Below are 13,194 nucleotides of genomic sequence, written 5' to 3'. Positions count from 1 at the left end.
TATCTTAGCAATATTTCTGAGATGAAAGGAAGCTATCCGGGTAATGTTATCAATGTGAGTTTCGAATGAAAGACTGGGGTCAATAATCACTCCGACGTCTTTTACTGCTGCACGTGAAGAAACAGAAAGGCCATCCAGAGTTACTGTGTAATCAGAAAACTTACTTCTAGCTGCATGTGGTCCTAGTACAAGTACTTCAGTCTTGTCAGAGTTAAGCAGAAGGAAATTAATAAGCATCCAGTGTCTAATGTCCTTTACACATTCCTCAATTCTCTTAAGCTGGTGTCTCTCATCAGGTTTTGCAGAAACATACAACTGTGTGTCATCAGCATAACAGTGGAAACAAATACAATGTTTACAATTAATATCACCTAGTGGTAACATATATAAAGAAAAAAAAGCAGTGGACCCAAGACAGAACCTTGTGGAACACCAAACTTTACCTCAGAATGTCTAGAAATATCACCATACTGATAGCGATCAGTTAAATAAGAGCTGAGCCAGGAGAGGGCCATTCCCTTAACTCCCACAACATTTTCTAGTCTATCCAGGAGAATGGAATGATCAATGGTATCAAATGCTGCACTAAGGTCAAGTAACACAAGCAGCGAGACACAGCCCTGATCAGACGCCAACAGTAGGTTGTTTACTACTTTAACCAAAGCTGTCTCTGTGCTATGATTAGGTCTAAATCCTGATTGATACATTTCACAGATGTTACTCCTATGTAAATATGAGCATAACTGCTATGCCACAGCTTTTTCAAGGATCTTGGAGATAAAAGGGGAGGTTTGATACTGGCTGATAATTGGACAGCTGACAGGGATCAAGGTCAGGTTTTTTTAATCAGGGGTTTGATAACTGCTAGTTTAAAGCAGAGGTTCTCGAACTTCTTTGCTCTGGGGCCCAGTAATGTTAGGCCTTGGTGCTGCAAGGCCCTGCATAGGCCTACGCCTCTGTGTGCCCCCCTGAACCCCTCCCCCCCCAATCCCGTGCGCCTCCATAGATAGATGGATACATAAATTATTATTGTTAGTAGTACTTGTTACAAGTAGCAGGCTTATACCAGCATAATATTTTGGCTAAATAAGACCTAACAGGAGTGCATTGGCAGAATTGTAGAAAATTGCCAAATGACCAGTAACTGTCCAAAGATATGCCATCATTATCATCATTATTGCTTAGGCCTAAACTATTATTTAACAAGGGAAACTAACAGAAGTGCTCTGGCTTTGAGATTATTGCCAAATTACATTAATATACTCATATGTAGGCCCAATAATTTGACAATAATAATGTCAAATTATTGGGCCTACATATGAGTATATTTATGTAATTTGGCAATAATCTCAAAGCCAAAGCACTTCTGTTAGTTTCCCTTGTTTAATAATAGTTTAGGCCTAAGCAATAAATAATAAATTATTATTATCATTATTATTAATAACCTATTATTACCACTTGCGTAAGAACCATTAAACCAAGATTTTTTTTTTAGGTTTTTTATTTATTATTTTTTTAAACTATACCTTTGAACTTGAAGCACTGGCAAACAGTGCCTCAATAACATACACACACACTTATAAAAAGGTGTACCAGAAACATGGGACCTCAAACCGAGAAACCTAAAGACCTACTGTAGCCCTAATACTGACGATTACACAGTCCCTGTATGAAGGGAGAACTGAACGTAGGCTACGTGCTGACTTTTAACCTCAAATGACAGGCTCAGTCACCCACAGAGATTTGGTAAAAGAAAAGTCAGCATTCTAATGCGAAGGATATGCCTGCTTTCTCACCACTAACCGGTCGAAACGAGAAAGACAGGGTGACAAGGCCACTCAGAGCATGTTTTCGGAGTTGAGCCTGTTTCGGTATTTTGTCTTTGTGGCTGTCAAATGTGAAAATGCGGTCTCGCAGAGGTATGTTGAATGGAACATGCCTCAGTGTTTTCACTGCCATCTCACTCAGCTGGGGATATTCATCGCAGCATGACAGCCAGAATTCAGACAGAGAAAGTCGACCAAATCGACTGCAGACCAGCATCGCACAAAAGCTCCAGAAGTTTATCCTGCACCACAGGTGGCAGAGCGCTCGTTTCTGGTTTGGTGAACGGATTGCTTACCCATTGCTTTTGTCCCATCTGCATCTCATCAGTGCTGAGGAGTGTGCTCCCATCACCCAATCAAGCATCCAGCCAGAGCAGGTCATGATATTTTTTACCATATTAACATGCCATTGTTGTGCGTTATGCCTGATGTAAAGACTCTCGTCTCTGCGAGCCTACCACACAGATTTAATACTTGTCATTTTTAGGGCATACCTAACAACCTGTGTTTTCTTTCTCTCTCTCTTCCCCCCCCCCCAATCTGTCCCTCTGAGTTACATGTTGATCCTGGGATTGAGATGCTGGCCTCTTCTGCCCCTCGGACCTGCTTGATCCATCCTGGTGCCCTGTGTCTGGTCGGAGTTTTATCGCACCACTCCTGTGAAGGACGGCCCCATGAGGACAGTTGAGGGTTATACCTGTTAAAACTGTTAATATTATAGTCAGGCTGTCTGTTGTTGCCCAAATGAGGATGGGTTCCCTTTTGAGTCTGGTTCCTCTCGAGGTTTCTTCCTCATGTCGTCTGAGGGAGTTTTTCCTTGCCACCGTCGCCACAGGCTTGCTCATTGGGGATAGATTAGGGATAAAATTAGCTCATGTTTTAAGTCGTTCAAATTCTGTAAAGCTGCTTTGCGACAATGTTTATTGTTAAAAGCGCTATACAAATAAACTTGATTTGATTTGATTTTGCTTTTCCGCGAGATGGGATTTTGAGGGGAAGTATGAATCAAAATAACACAGTGTTTCGGTAAGGTGTTGCACGATCACTGCCGGCACCTGCCCCAAATCCACACCATCAGCCAGAGACGACAGACAGCCGAACATGTTAAACACACCTCTATTAACTCTGTTGGTCCAGACTGAGAGCTTCTTTTTGAAAGCCATGATTTTATCATTGGCTTGAAAAATGTCACACGCTTGGCCTTGGATCGACAGGTTTAGCATATTGAAATGGTCCAGGATGTCAGAAAGATAAGCTACCTTTATCAGCCAAGACTGATCTCGCAGGTCAGTTGATTGGCAAGATTGGACTGTTTGTCAAGAATGCCTCAACTCGTACACTCTGTTCACCACTTTACCCTGTGACAGCCAATGAACCTCAGAGTGCAAGAGCAGATGAACATGATCTGCACCCATCTCATCACACAGAGCTGTAAACAGACGGGAATTTGTTGGATTGGCCTTAATGAAGTTCACTATTTTGACCACTTGATTTAAAACTTCATGAAGCTCTGTGTATAGGCGTTTAGAGGCAAGCACCTCTCGATGAATAACACAGTGCATTGCCTGCACTGATGGTGAAACGGCTTTTACCCAGGCAACAACTCCGTTGTGCCTGCCGGTCATAGCCGCTGCCCCATCTGTGCAGACACCAACGCAACGCCACCATATCAACCCATGCCCAGAGATGTACCCATCAAGCATACGGAATATTTCTCCAGCGGTTGTGGTCCCTGGAAGCACCTTACAAAACAAAAAAATCCTCATGAAACCGGCCCTCATGAGCATATCTGATGTAGACCAGAAGCATAGCCAAGTTAGAGAGATCCGTGGTCTCATCCAACTGAATGGCAAACCAGTCAGATGACTTCGCCCTTTCTAAAATTTGCATTTCGATGTCTGCCGCCATATCGTCAATTCGACGACAGACCGTGTCATTTGACAGAGGAATCTCTTACTTTGGCTGCAGCAGCCAGACCCAACACCTCACTACAAGCAGTAACAATCGAAGGCATAATTAGCTTCTTCCCAGTTGTGAAGGGTGCCTGACATTTGGAAATATGTGGTGTGAAATCATGTATGATGCCTTTGTTAGCTTTTCATTCTCGGTCAAATTACTTTTCAACACTTTAGTTTGGGTGGCCAGTTAATCATGTTTTCTTCTGAAAAAATCCTCTGATTTATCCTTGAGATGCGAATGTTTAGTTTCCAAATGCTGGCATAATTTGGATGGCTTCATAGCTTCGCTGCTTAGCAAGGTTTGGCAGATAACATAGATTGGTTTCGGGGGACAACTATCACTTGAAATAAAGCCGAATTGTATGTATGAAGGGTCATAATTGCGAGTGAATGGGCGATTTTTTTTTTTCTCTGGCTCATGTGTATCTGCACTGTCAGATGGGTGCTTTGCAAAGAGAGTCAAGAGTAGCTTGCTTTGAACATGCCATGATATTGCTCTCAAAGCATGTGTGCGCGAATGACTGGACTTGGGACAGAATGAATAAAGTGCAAGTGTGCAACCTCGCGCGGGCGGGAACGCTTAACATGCTAGAATGGGGGGTGGGGGTGGGACTTGCGCTACGTGGCACACAGTGACAAAAGCACTGAGAGCAGAGCCAGCCAATTGCTCTTCTACATAATCTGATTGACCATGACCAGTAGTTTTGAAATTATAATACTGACTACTAGTACAGAGGCAGGCTTGCGGACCGACACCGGTCCATAGATTGAGAAACACCGGTTTAAAAGATTTGGGTACATAGCCAATTGTAAGAGAAGAATTTATTATTTTTAGAAGCGGTTCAATTACTTCAGGTATTATCTGTTTGAATAGACGTGTAGGTAAGGGATCTAGTCCACAAGTTGAGGGTTTTGATGCCGAGATTAATGAAAGTAATCCAGTTTCTTTTAGGGGAGTAAAACATTCTAATTGATGATCTGATACAATCATATTGTTAACTACAGGGTCACTTACATTGTCTGACCTTAAATTAGTAGTTTGAATTTGTCGGATGTTCTCAATTTTGTCAAAAAAAAAATTTAAATAAAATAAATAATAATAAAAATAATAATAATATCATGAAATCGTTGCTACTACATACTACAGGTATGCATGTGTCTATAGTGGACTTATTCCTGGTTAATTTTGCTACAGTATTAAATAGGAATCTAGGATTATTTTTATCTTCCATTAGGGAAGAGCGATATGTTGATCTCGCAGCACTAAGAGCTTTTCTATACTTTAGGAAGCTCTCCTTCCACGCTAATTTGAACACTACCAACTTTGTTTGATGCCATTTATGTTTCAATTTTCAAGTGGTCTGATTTAATGTGCGAGTGTCCTCATTATACCAGGGTGCTAATTTTTTTGTCTCTGACTGTTTTCCTTTTAAGAGGAGCTACATTATCTAAGGTATGGTGGAACGTTGACTAAGCATTCAGTTGATAACTTTGACCCAATCAAAGTTGATAACTCTGGGAGATCATTTATAAAGCTCTGTGCAGTAGTTGACATGAATGTACGTTTAATACAGTAGTGTGGTGAGGTGCATACATTATTACTCAGACATATTTTGAATGAGATGAAATAATAATCTGGGATAACTTCAGACTGTGGAAGTATGACTATATTTTCCATGTTTAACATGAATGTTAGTATTAGATCGAAGGTGTGACCACCATTATGGGTCGGTCCTATGACAGTCTGATTAATCCCTACTGAATCTAAAATGGACACAAACACTGCTTTTAAAAGGGTCTTCTGGGTTATTGAAGTGAATATTAAAATCTCCGACAATTAAAGCTTTGTCTAAGGAAATAACCAGATCGGAGATAAAATCTGCAAATTCAGAAAGAAACTCAGAATATGGCCCCGGGGGCCTGTAAATAATAAGTAACGGAATTAACTGGGTAGACTTATTTTTCGAGGCTACATACATTATATGAGGATGAAGAACTTCAAATGTATTAAATTTATAACCAGGTTTTTGTGTTACACCTAGATAATCATTATAAATAACCGCAACGCCTCCTCCTCTGCCAGTTAGACGAGGCTGGTGTATATAACTGCATCCACGAGGACTCGCTTCATTGAATGCTATATATTCATTTGGCTTAATCCATGTTTCTGTTAAACACAGTGCATTAAACTCCTGATCAGTAATGAGTTCATTAACCATTAGTGCTTTAGATGTAAGAGATCTAATATTTAATAGCCCCACCTTTAGATCAAAGGTGCTGGCAGCAGCTGTACAGTCAGTATGATCTAATTTTATGTTGATTAAGTTACTGGAACAAACTCTCTGAATATTTCTACCTTTGTGTCTGTTCCCTGAGATAAACAAAGTCTCGATGTAGTGGACCCCGAGTGACGACTCTGTGCAGCTAGCAGACAGTCGGTTTAGCCTGTTCGTCTGCTCCCTAGCCTTGGCTCTGGATTGTCAGAAATTAACTAGGCCTGTTCTGAGACTATGACCTATGCTGCAGGAAATGAGAGCAGCACCTTCCCGAGTGGGATGGATACCGTCCCGCCCTAACAGGCCAGCAGTGCCCTCAAAATTAGCTCAATTATTTATAAAGCCCACACTGTTTTCAGAGCACCACCTGGACAACCAGCAGTTCAGCGACCATAACCTGCTGTAAGCTAGATCGCCACGCTGGATTGGGATGGGGCCAGAGCATACTACAACATCGGACATTGCCTTCGCTAATTTAAACACCTCTACAAAAAGTTACTCTTAGTAACCTCAGACTGACGAAGGCGTATATCATTAGCTCCTGCATGGATAACTATCTTTGAGAACCTGTGCTTGCCTAGGACCCTAAGATTACCTGCTATGTCCAGCACCATGGCTCCCGGTATACACCTGACTAAAGCTGCTGGTGCCCCTAAAGGCTAAGCTAATTTCATGTGCCATATGATAGAGTCCTCTATAACCAGAGCACTTTCAGGTTTCTCAGTGGGTGCATCACTAAGGAGAGCAAACCTGTTCGACACGTGACGTGGAGAGGAGTGGTGCTACCGTGGGCGAGCCTCAGCGGTAGCTTTGGATCTACGCTTATGCCGCTAAGCCGTCACCCATTCGCCCCACTGTAAGGGCTCTAATGCCATAGTTGGGGGATTGCTAACTCCACCTAGGGCATCCTGACTTTCCTCTACAGAAATTACACTGTTCTCACGCTCACTGACCTTCTCTAAAGCCTGGACACGCGCTTCTAGCACTATAATAATCTCCGTCAGGGAGCTAACTAATCTGCACTTATCACAAATTAAGCTATCACTAGCAACGGAGGAAGAATGACTAAACATCCTGCACTCAGCACACTGAACAGGCTTAAGGTGTGCCATGATGAAAAGACTCACGTGCCTTAACTGAAGATCTGTTGATGTTAAAGCAGATCCTACAGACACTACATACATTAGCAGAGAGCAATAATGGGGAAGATATTGTTGTTCTCTGCTCTTAATATGACTGATTTTACATACCAAATCAATTTGTCAATTTTGTCCTTACAAGTATATTTAGAGCATTTCTTTAAATCACAAATCCAAAGTAGTATGGCAAAACGTAGGCCCAATCCCAATTCTAATTTCTACCCCTCCCCCTCCCCCTTCCCCTTGAAACTGAGCTACAAGGGATAGGGCTTGAAATTCAACCCCTACGTATTGGGATAGCCCTTCAACGATCGCATACGTCATCGCGTACCTCCGTCAGCGTTTACGTTAGCAAAACGCGACCAAATGCGTCATTGGCTGCGACCAGCCGCTACAGTCAGAGCCAGAGGCAGAACCAGAAATCTCTGCTGAAATGCCGTCTGCTGCTGTTGTGATCACTGTGTCCTGGGCTATAGGCCTCTTTTTACGGTTGTCTGCACCTAACGGAGAAATGCCAGTAGACGAAGACGTTTACGACACCTGGGAGCAATAATTAACGATTTGATGGTATGTATAATGTAACGTTACGACACGTTAGTTTAGCCAAGCTACACAACATACAAGCTAGCGTTAGCATGTATTGGTTACTTTGCATCCTATCGCTTGTGATACACATGAATACATTTTTTATCTGTGTTCATCTGATAACTGAAAATAATGAAAATGTGAAGCATGGATGCATGGTAGGTACAGTGAATTCGTTGGTTGGGTGAATGGAAGGCCACAGACACTAGCTAAACAAATCCTTCCTTCTTTTCTTTTTCAGACGAGTCATCCTACATACTGTAGACTGGATTACAAGATGCCCATCCTGCGTCTGTGGTTCAATGTAGAGTCAGAGTTGAAACGGGACTTTCGCCTCAGCAGAAGGGCTATAGATAGTGTGCAGAGACTGCTACAAACAGAACAGGACCATGGCTGGGGTAGTCAGCTAGAAGTCATTGTCTATGTCTACTGGCTGGCTCATGGACTGTCTTATACCGTTGTCTCCAGAGTTTTCAATATACCCAAATCCACAGTTCACCGCATTGTCCACAAAGTAGCAAATAAGATCTGCACCAATCTGCACCGTGCCATCTCTTTCCCCAAGACTGGAGAGCTGCATGCAGTCGGCCAAGGATTTGCCCAACTTTCAGGGAGCCCTGCATTCAGCAATGTTGTGGGTGCAATAGACGGAAGCCACCAGCACGGCACAGAATAGACTATTTGAATTACAAAGGATTCTATTCAATTAACATGCAGGCAATATGTGATTCCAGTGGAAAGTTTTTGGACATCTTTGTTGGCTACCCGGGGTCAGTTCACAACACACGAGTCATGAAAAACAGCAGGTTTTATACAGCAAGACGGTACCCTCCACCAGGCTACATTCTCCTAGGAGATGGTGGCTATCCATGTTTGGACACACCTATCTGCCTCATTACACCATACAAGGAGCCAGTTACTGGACCAATGCCCCTGCAATCATTACCATGCTTCAATCATTACCATGCCAAGGGCCGCAGCATAATCGAAAGGGCTTTTGGTGTAATGAAGAGCAGGTGGAGGTGTACTCTTTTCAAAGCCCTGGAGATTAAACCGATCTTTGCACCTAAGGTCATTGCATCCTGTGCCTTTCTGCACAACATCTGTCTGGAGAATGGGGACCTGCTGGAGCCAGATGACGATGTGGTACAGGACCTGCTAGATCCCCAAGCTCCCCGGGAGCCCCTAGCAGCTAATGAGACATCTGGAAATGCATCAAGGGACAGACTGGCTGCCCAGCTGTGACTTTGTAGGCTTGTGGAATGTACTTTTTTTTTTTTTAAATACTGAAACTTATTTAAAATGTTCTTTTTTGACACTTTGTTTTTCATTGACCTCAGGAATGTATATTGTTATTTTTTTTATCCTAATACATCTTTTCATGCCAATATCTGTTTCAGATGTTATTAATGTGTGGTTGGTGTGGTAATCATGCTCTCAAACTGGTAAAAAACATGGTGCACTTTATTAGGCCACTACATTATTCAAATGTACTAGCGGTACTCCTGTTGCACGATTTATGAAAAAAAAAAATTATATATATATATATATATATATATATATATATATATATATATATATATAAATAAAATGAAAAATAGAAAAGTATTTTAAAGTAAAAACAAAAACAGCTGCTTATCCCTTCACATCAGTCAGCGTTGAAGTGCAAAAAGTCAGTCAAACATGTAAACATTGCACACAATACACATTAAGAACACATTAAGAACTTCAAATGAAAAAGAGAAATAAATAAAAATGGGAAGAACTGTACCGAAACAAAAAAGTCTTAAATCGAGTCAACTTTCTTATATTTGAGACATGTAAAGTTTGTCTTTACCTGACATGTTTGTACGGTGTAGCTTCCGTCTTCTTCAGAGGGACACACTGGTGTTGGGGTGTGACGTGCTGATTAAAGCATGTCACACGCCAACACCAGTGTGACCCTCCGAGGAAGACGGAAACTACACAGTCCAAACATGTCAGGTAAAGACAAACTTTACATGTCTCAAATATAAGAAAGTTGACTTGATTTAACAAGAAGACAAAATGAAAAAGTTTTTCTACCAATTTTTCAAAAAGACCCAAAAAGCGCTCCGTCTTCTCCTCGGTCTCCTCATGGCGCTTCTGCACCTTCTCACTCTCCTGTGCAAGGAAATTTATCAAGTCTAACTTCCTCTTCTTCTTTGGGGACGGGGTTGGGGGAATAGGAGCAGGGCTAGAGGTAGATGATGTGTCAGCATCAGAGGTGCTGGCTGCCATGGGAAAAAAGGTGTCTGAGGAGGGCCCGGCGATTTCCTGAAATGAAGAAAATATTACATTTAGTAGATGCTTTTTTCCAAAGCGAGAAAAAAATGTGAAGGTATTTTAGTCCAGAATTGGTTGGTGTGTACAATTCAAGTAAGTTGAAATATAGTTTTTGAAAACAAAAAGAATAACATACTGGTTTGCATTCCACAACATTAAACCATACACATTATCAGTCTTTACAAAGACCACCAAAAAAATAATCCATGGCAGCATCTTTACCATCAGAAGAAGTGTGGGATCAGCATCAGGACAAAATGATTCCACTACCACTGGAGGGTCAATGGATGGCCTGGATCCCAACACCTCGTGCATGTCCTCAAAAAACTGCCATGTGCACGTAGTTGTTTGGCCCTCATCTGTCCCACTCCCAGAGAGTGGATTTTTCAGCTCCTGCAGTAAGCAAATAGAAATTTGTATTTATGAAAACATCCTTGCATTGCTAACTGAAAATCATTTAAATAATACATTCATCCATCTACTAGAACGACATTGCTGCCCACATACCTTATACTTCTTTTTCAAGTTCTCCCACTTTTTTGATGCTTGCTGGGAGGTCACCTTTCCCTCCAGGCCAAGCTCCTTGATCAGCGTCCTGTATCATAAATATGAGGAGTGATGTAAACACTGTGAAGAGCAAGCTAATGTAGGGTGTGATTTGTTAACTAACACCACTGAATGGGATATCTTTGGCGCTTCGTGCACCACATCCGACAGAATGAGGTGTCAGAACACTCATGTAAACAATAAAAGCGAGAATAACAGAACAAAACGTACGCAGTCAAGCAACCGAAAACAATACTCACTCCCAAAGCTTTTTAGCAGCAGCTTTGGATTTCAGAAATCGCTGCTCATTCTCAGCTCGAAAGCGAATCAAGCGGCGTGTTTCCTCTGGATTCCCTAGTTCAAGTACACAGGGATGGGAAGCTGGTTAACGTAACGACACAACAGAAAAGCAGATCCTCTGTTGTTTGTAATTACTTGAGCTAACTGCTAAATAACAACTTTGTTCACAATTTTCATTGCATCAACCGATCACACAACGTTAATGTTATAGTACGTTAACGTTAATAGGCTAGTTAACACTATTGACGTAGTAATAGAACGGTTATAACAACTTACGTAAATAATGGAGAAAATACTTACATTTATGACAATCTTTCGCCGCGGGAACCACCATCTTTCTGAAATCCGCATGAAATCTCGCTGAAATCCGCATGGCATTGTGGGAAATCACTCAAACCCCTTCGTTTGGAGTCAGCTCCAGGAAAATCTCCGTTTGGAGGGGTACAGAAGCCCTACCCCTTCCCCTACCCCTCCGCATTAACTGGGATTGGGATACCCCTACCCCTTCACGTGAACACGCAAAATGGAGGGGAAGGGCCAAGGGGTAGGTCCAAGGGGTGAAATGGGATTCAGCCGTAGTGTCCGTAGGCCCCCGATAGTGCCGTAACTTGAATGTATGTAACTTTTTTGCCGTTGAAGATTAATGAGAAATTTTTTACAGGTATATGCAAGACATAATTTGTGGCAATATACCATAGGTTGCTGCTGGAAAGGACATGGTCAATTTTTGGCCCTCAGTGAGACACATTTGGTACACATTAATGATTTTCTGCTGACAACAAAAGGGCTTTGCTGGGCTCCTCTTGTAAAAGTTTGTCACTTTTCCTCACCTCCAAGTAGAACTTTATATTTTCTCTATTGCTGTCTTTTCCAGTTTTTCGATGCCTGTTGGTATGTTTTTCTCTTGTAAATATCCATGAAGAATATCCAGTGAAGCTTTTGTAGCCATTCGGATGTTCAGCACATCAGCCTCTTTAAATCTTCCGCTTATAATGAAGCAAACCTTGCAGCCATTTTTGTGAACAAACTGTCAGTCACTTGCTAGTGCGGAAATTTTACATCTCCGACGTGTCTCTTTTCCAGCTTTTTGATGTCCGTTGGCATGTTTTTCTCTTGCAAATGTGTGAAGAATATATAATGAAGTTTTGGTAGCCTTTTAGGTGTTCAGCTTGTCTTTAGTTTCAGTTTATTTATTTAGTGCTTAAACCTAGCACTGAATTAACCCCGTCTTCTCTCTCTCCCGGCCAACAAAGAAATGATTGTGTGCATGCGCAACAGAAAAGTTTTGTCATTGGATCTTCGCGTGTGATGTCATGTCTTGACAACATGCAATTGTACATCAATATTGCATGCTCATTCTCCATTGGGGAGAGTGGCATAATACATGGAGAATAAGCGATATGATAATATTGCATGCCATCAATAAACCCACTAGAAGGGACTAGAATACATGTTTTTATTCCATGGAAAAAGTGGCCCGTATGTATAATTTCAATTATTCAACATTTCCCTTTTTCAGGGCTTTTACACATGCAAGACAGTTCAAGAATCTTGCAAAATTAGAAGTCTTTTGAAAGGACAAATGGGCAGGAACCAAGCAGTGAAAGCACTGAATCCTAGCCACTAAACCACAACCAAAAGGGAGCAAGAATGGTTGCAGTACCTTGGAGGCCTACTAGGGGTTGAATGCAATATCTTTGAGATTAGATATACTGTCTGGGCAAAGTACCTTTGTGGTCCTTGAATGGCTGAGCGCAGTACATATGTGAACCTGGAATGGCTGTGTCCAGTACCTCACAAGCTTCTAGTGGCTGGGTGCAGTTCCTCTGAGGCCTTCCAGGGGCTGTACCTCTGGTGCTTCTAGTGGCTGAACGCAGTACCTGTGATGCTCTGTCACTGGGCACAGTACCTTTGAGGCATCTGAAGAGGGCATCTGCAAAGATAACCATCCATCCATTATCCATAACCACTTACCCTGTGCAGTGTCACGGGCAAGCTGGAGCCTATCCCAGCTGACTATGGGCAAGAGGCAAGGTACACCCTGGACAAGTCACTAGGTCATCACAGGGCTGACACACAGAGACAAACAACCATTCACACTCACACCTACGGTCAATTTAGAGCCACCAATTCACCTAACCCGCATGTCTTTGGACTGTGGGAGAAACCGGAGCACCCGGAGGAAACCCATGCAGACACAGGGAGAACATGCAAACTCCACACAGAAAGGCCCCTGTCAGCCACTGGGCTTGAACCTAGA

General features: G+C 42.2%; 1 protein-coding gene across 1 annotated transcript; it reads right to left on the bottom strand.

Annotated features, from left to right (window-relative positions):
- Positions 1 to 9,617: 9,617 nt before the first annotated feature.
- LOC132889876 (uncharacterized) lies at positions 9,618 to 12,883 on the bottom strand. The gene is made up of 5 exons (XM_060926699.1): positions 12,784 to 12,883; positions 10,895 to 11,015; positions 10,596 to 10,683; positions 10,311 to 10,481; positions 9,618 to 10,079 (listed from the first exon to the last, which is right to left on the bottom strand). The coding sequence occupies exons 1-5, from the start codon at positions 12,881 to 12,883 to the stop codon at positions 9,618 to 9,620; spliced, it is 942 nt and encodes a 313-aa protein (XP_060782682.1).
- Positions 12,884 to 13,194: the final 311 nt, after the last annotated feature.

Source organism: Neoarius graeffei, chromosome 8, assembly GCF_027579695.1.
Source record: "Neoarius graeffei isolate fNeoGra1 chromosome 8, fNeoGra1.pri, whole genome shotgun sequence".
Lineage (NCBI taxonomy): Eukaryota > Metazoa > Chordata > Actinopteri > Siluriformes > Ariidae > Neoarius > Neoarius graeffei.
This window is presented reverse-complemented; position numbering and strand designations above follow the sequence as displayed.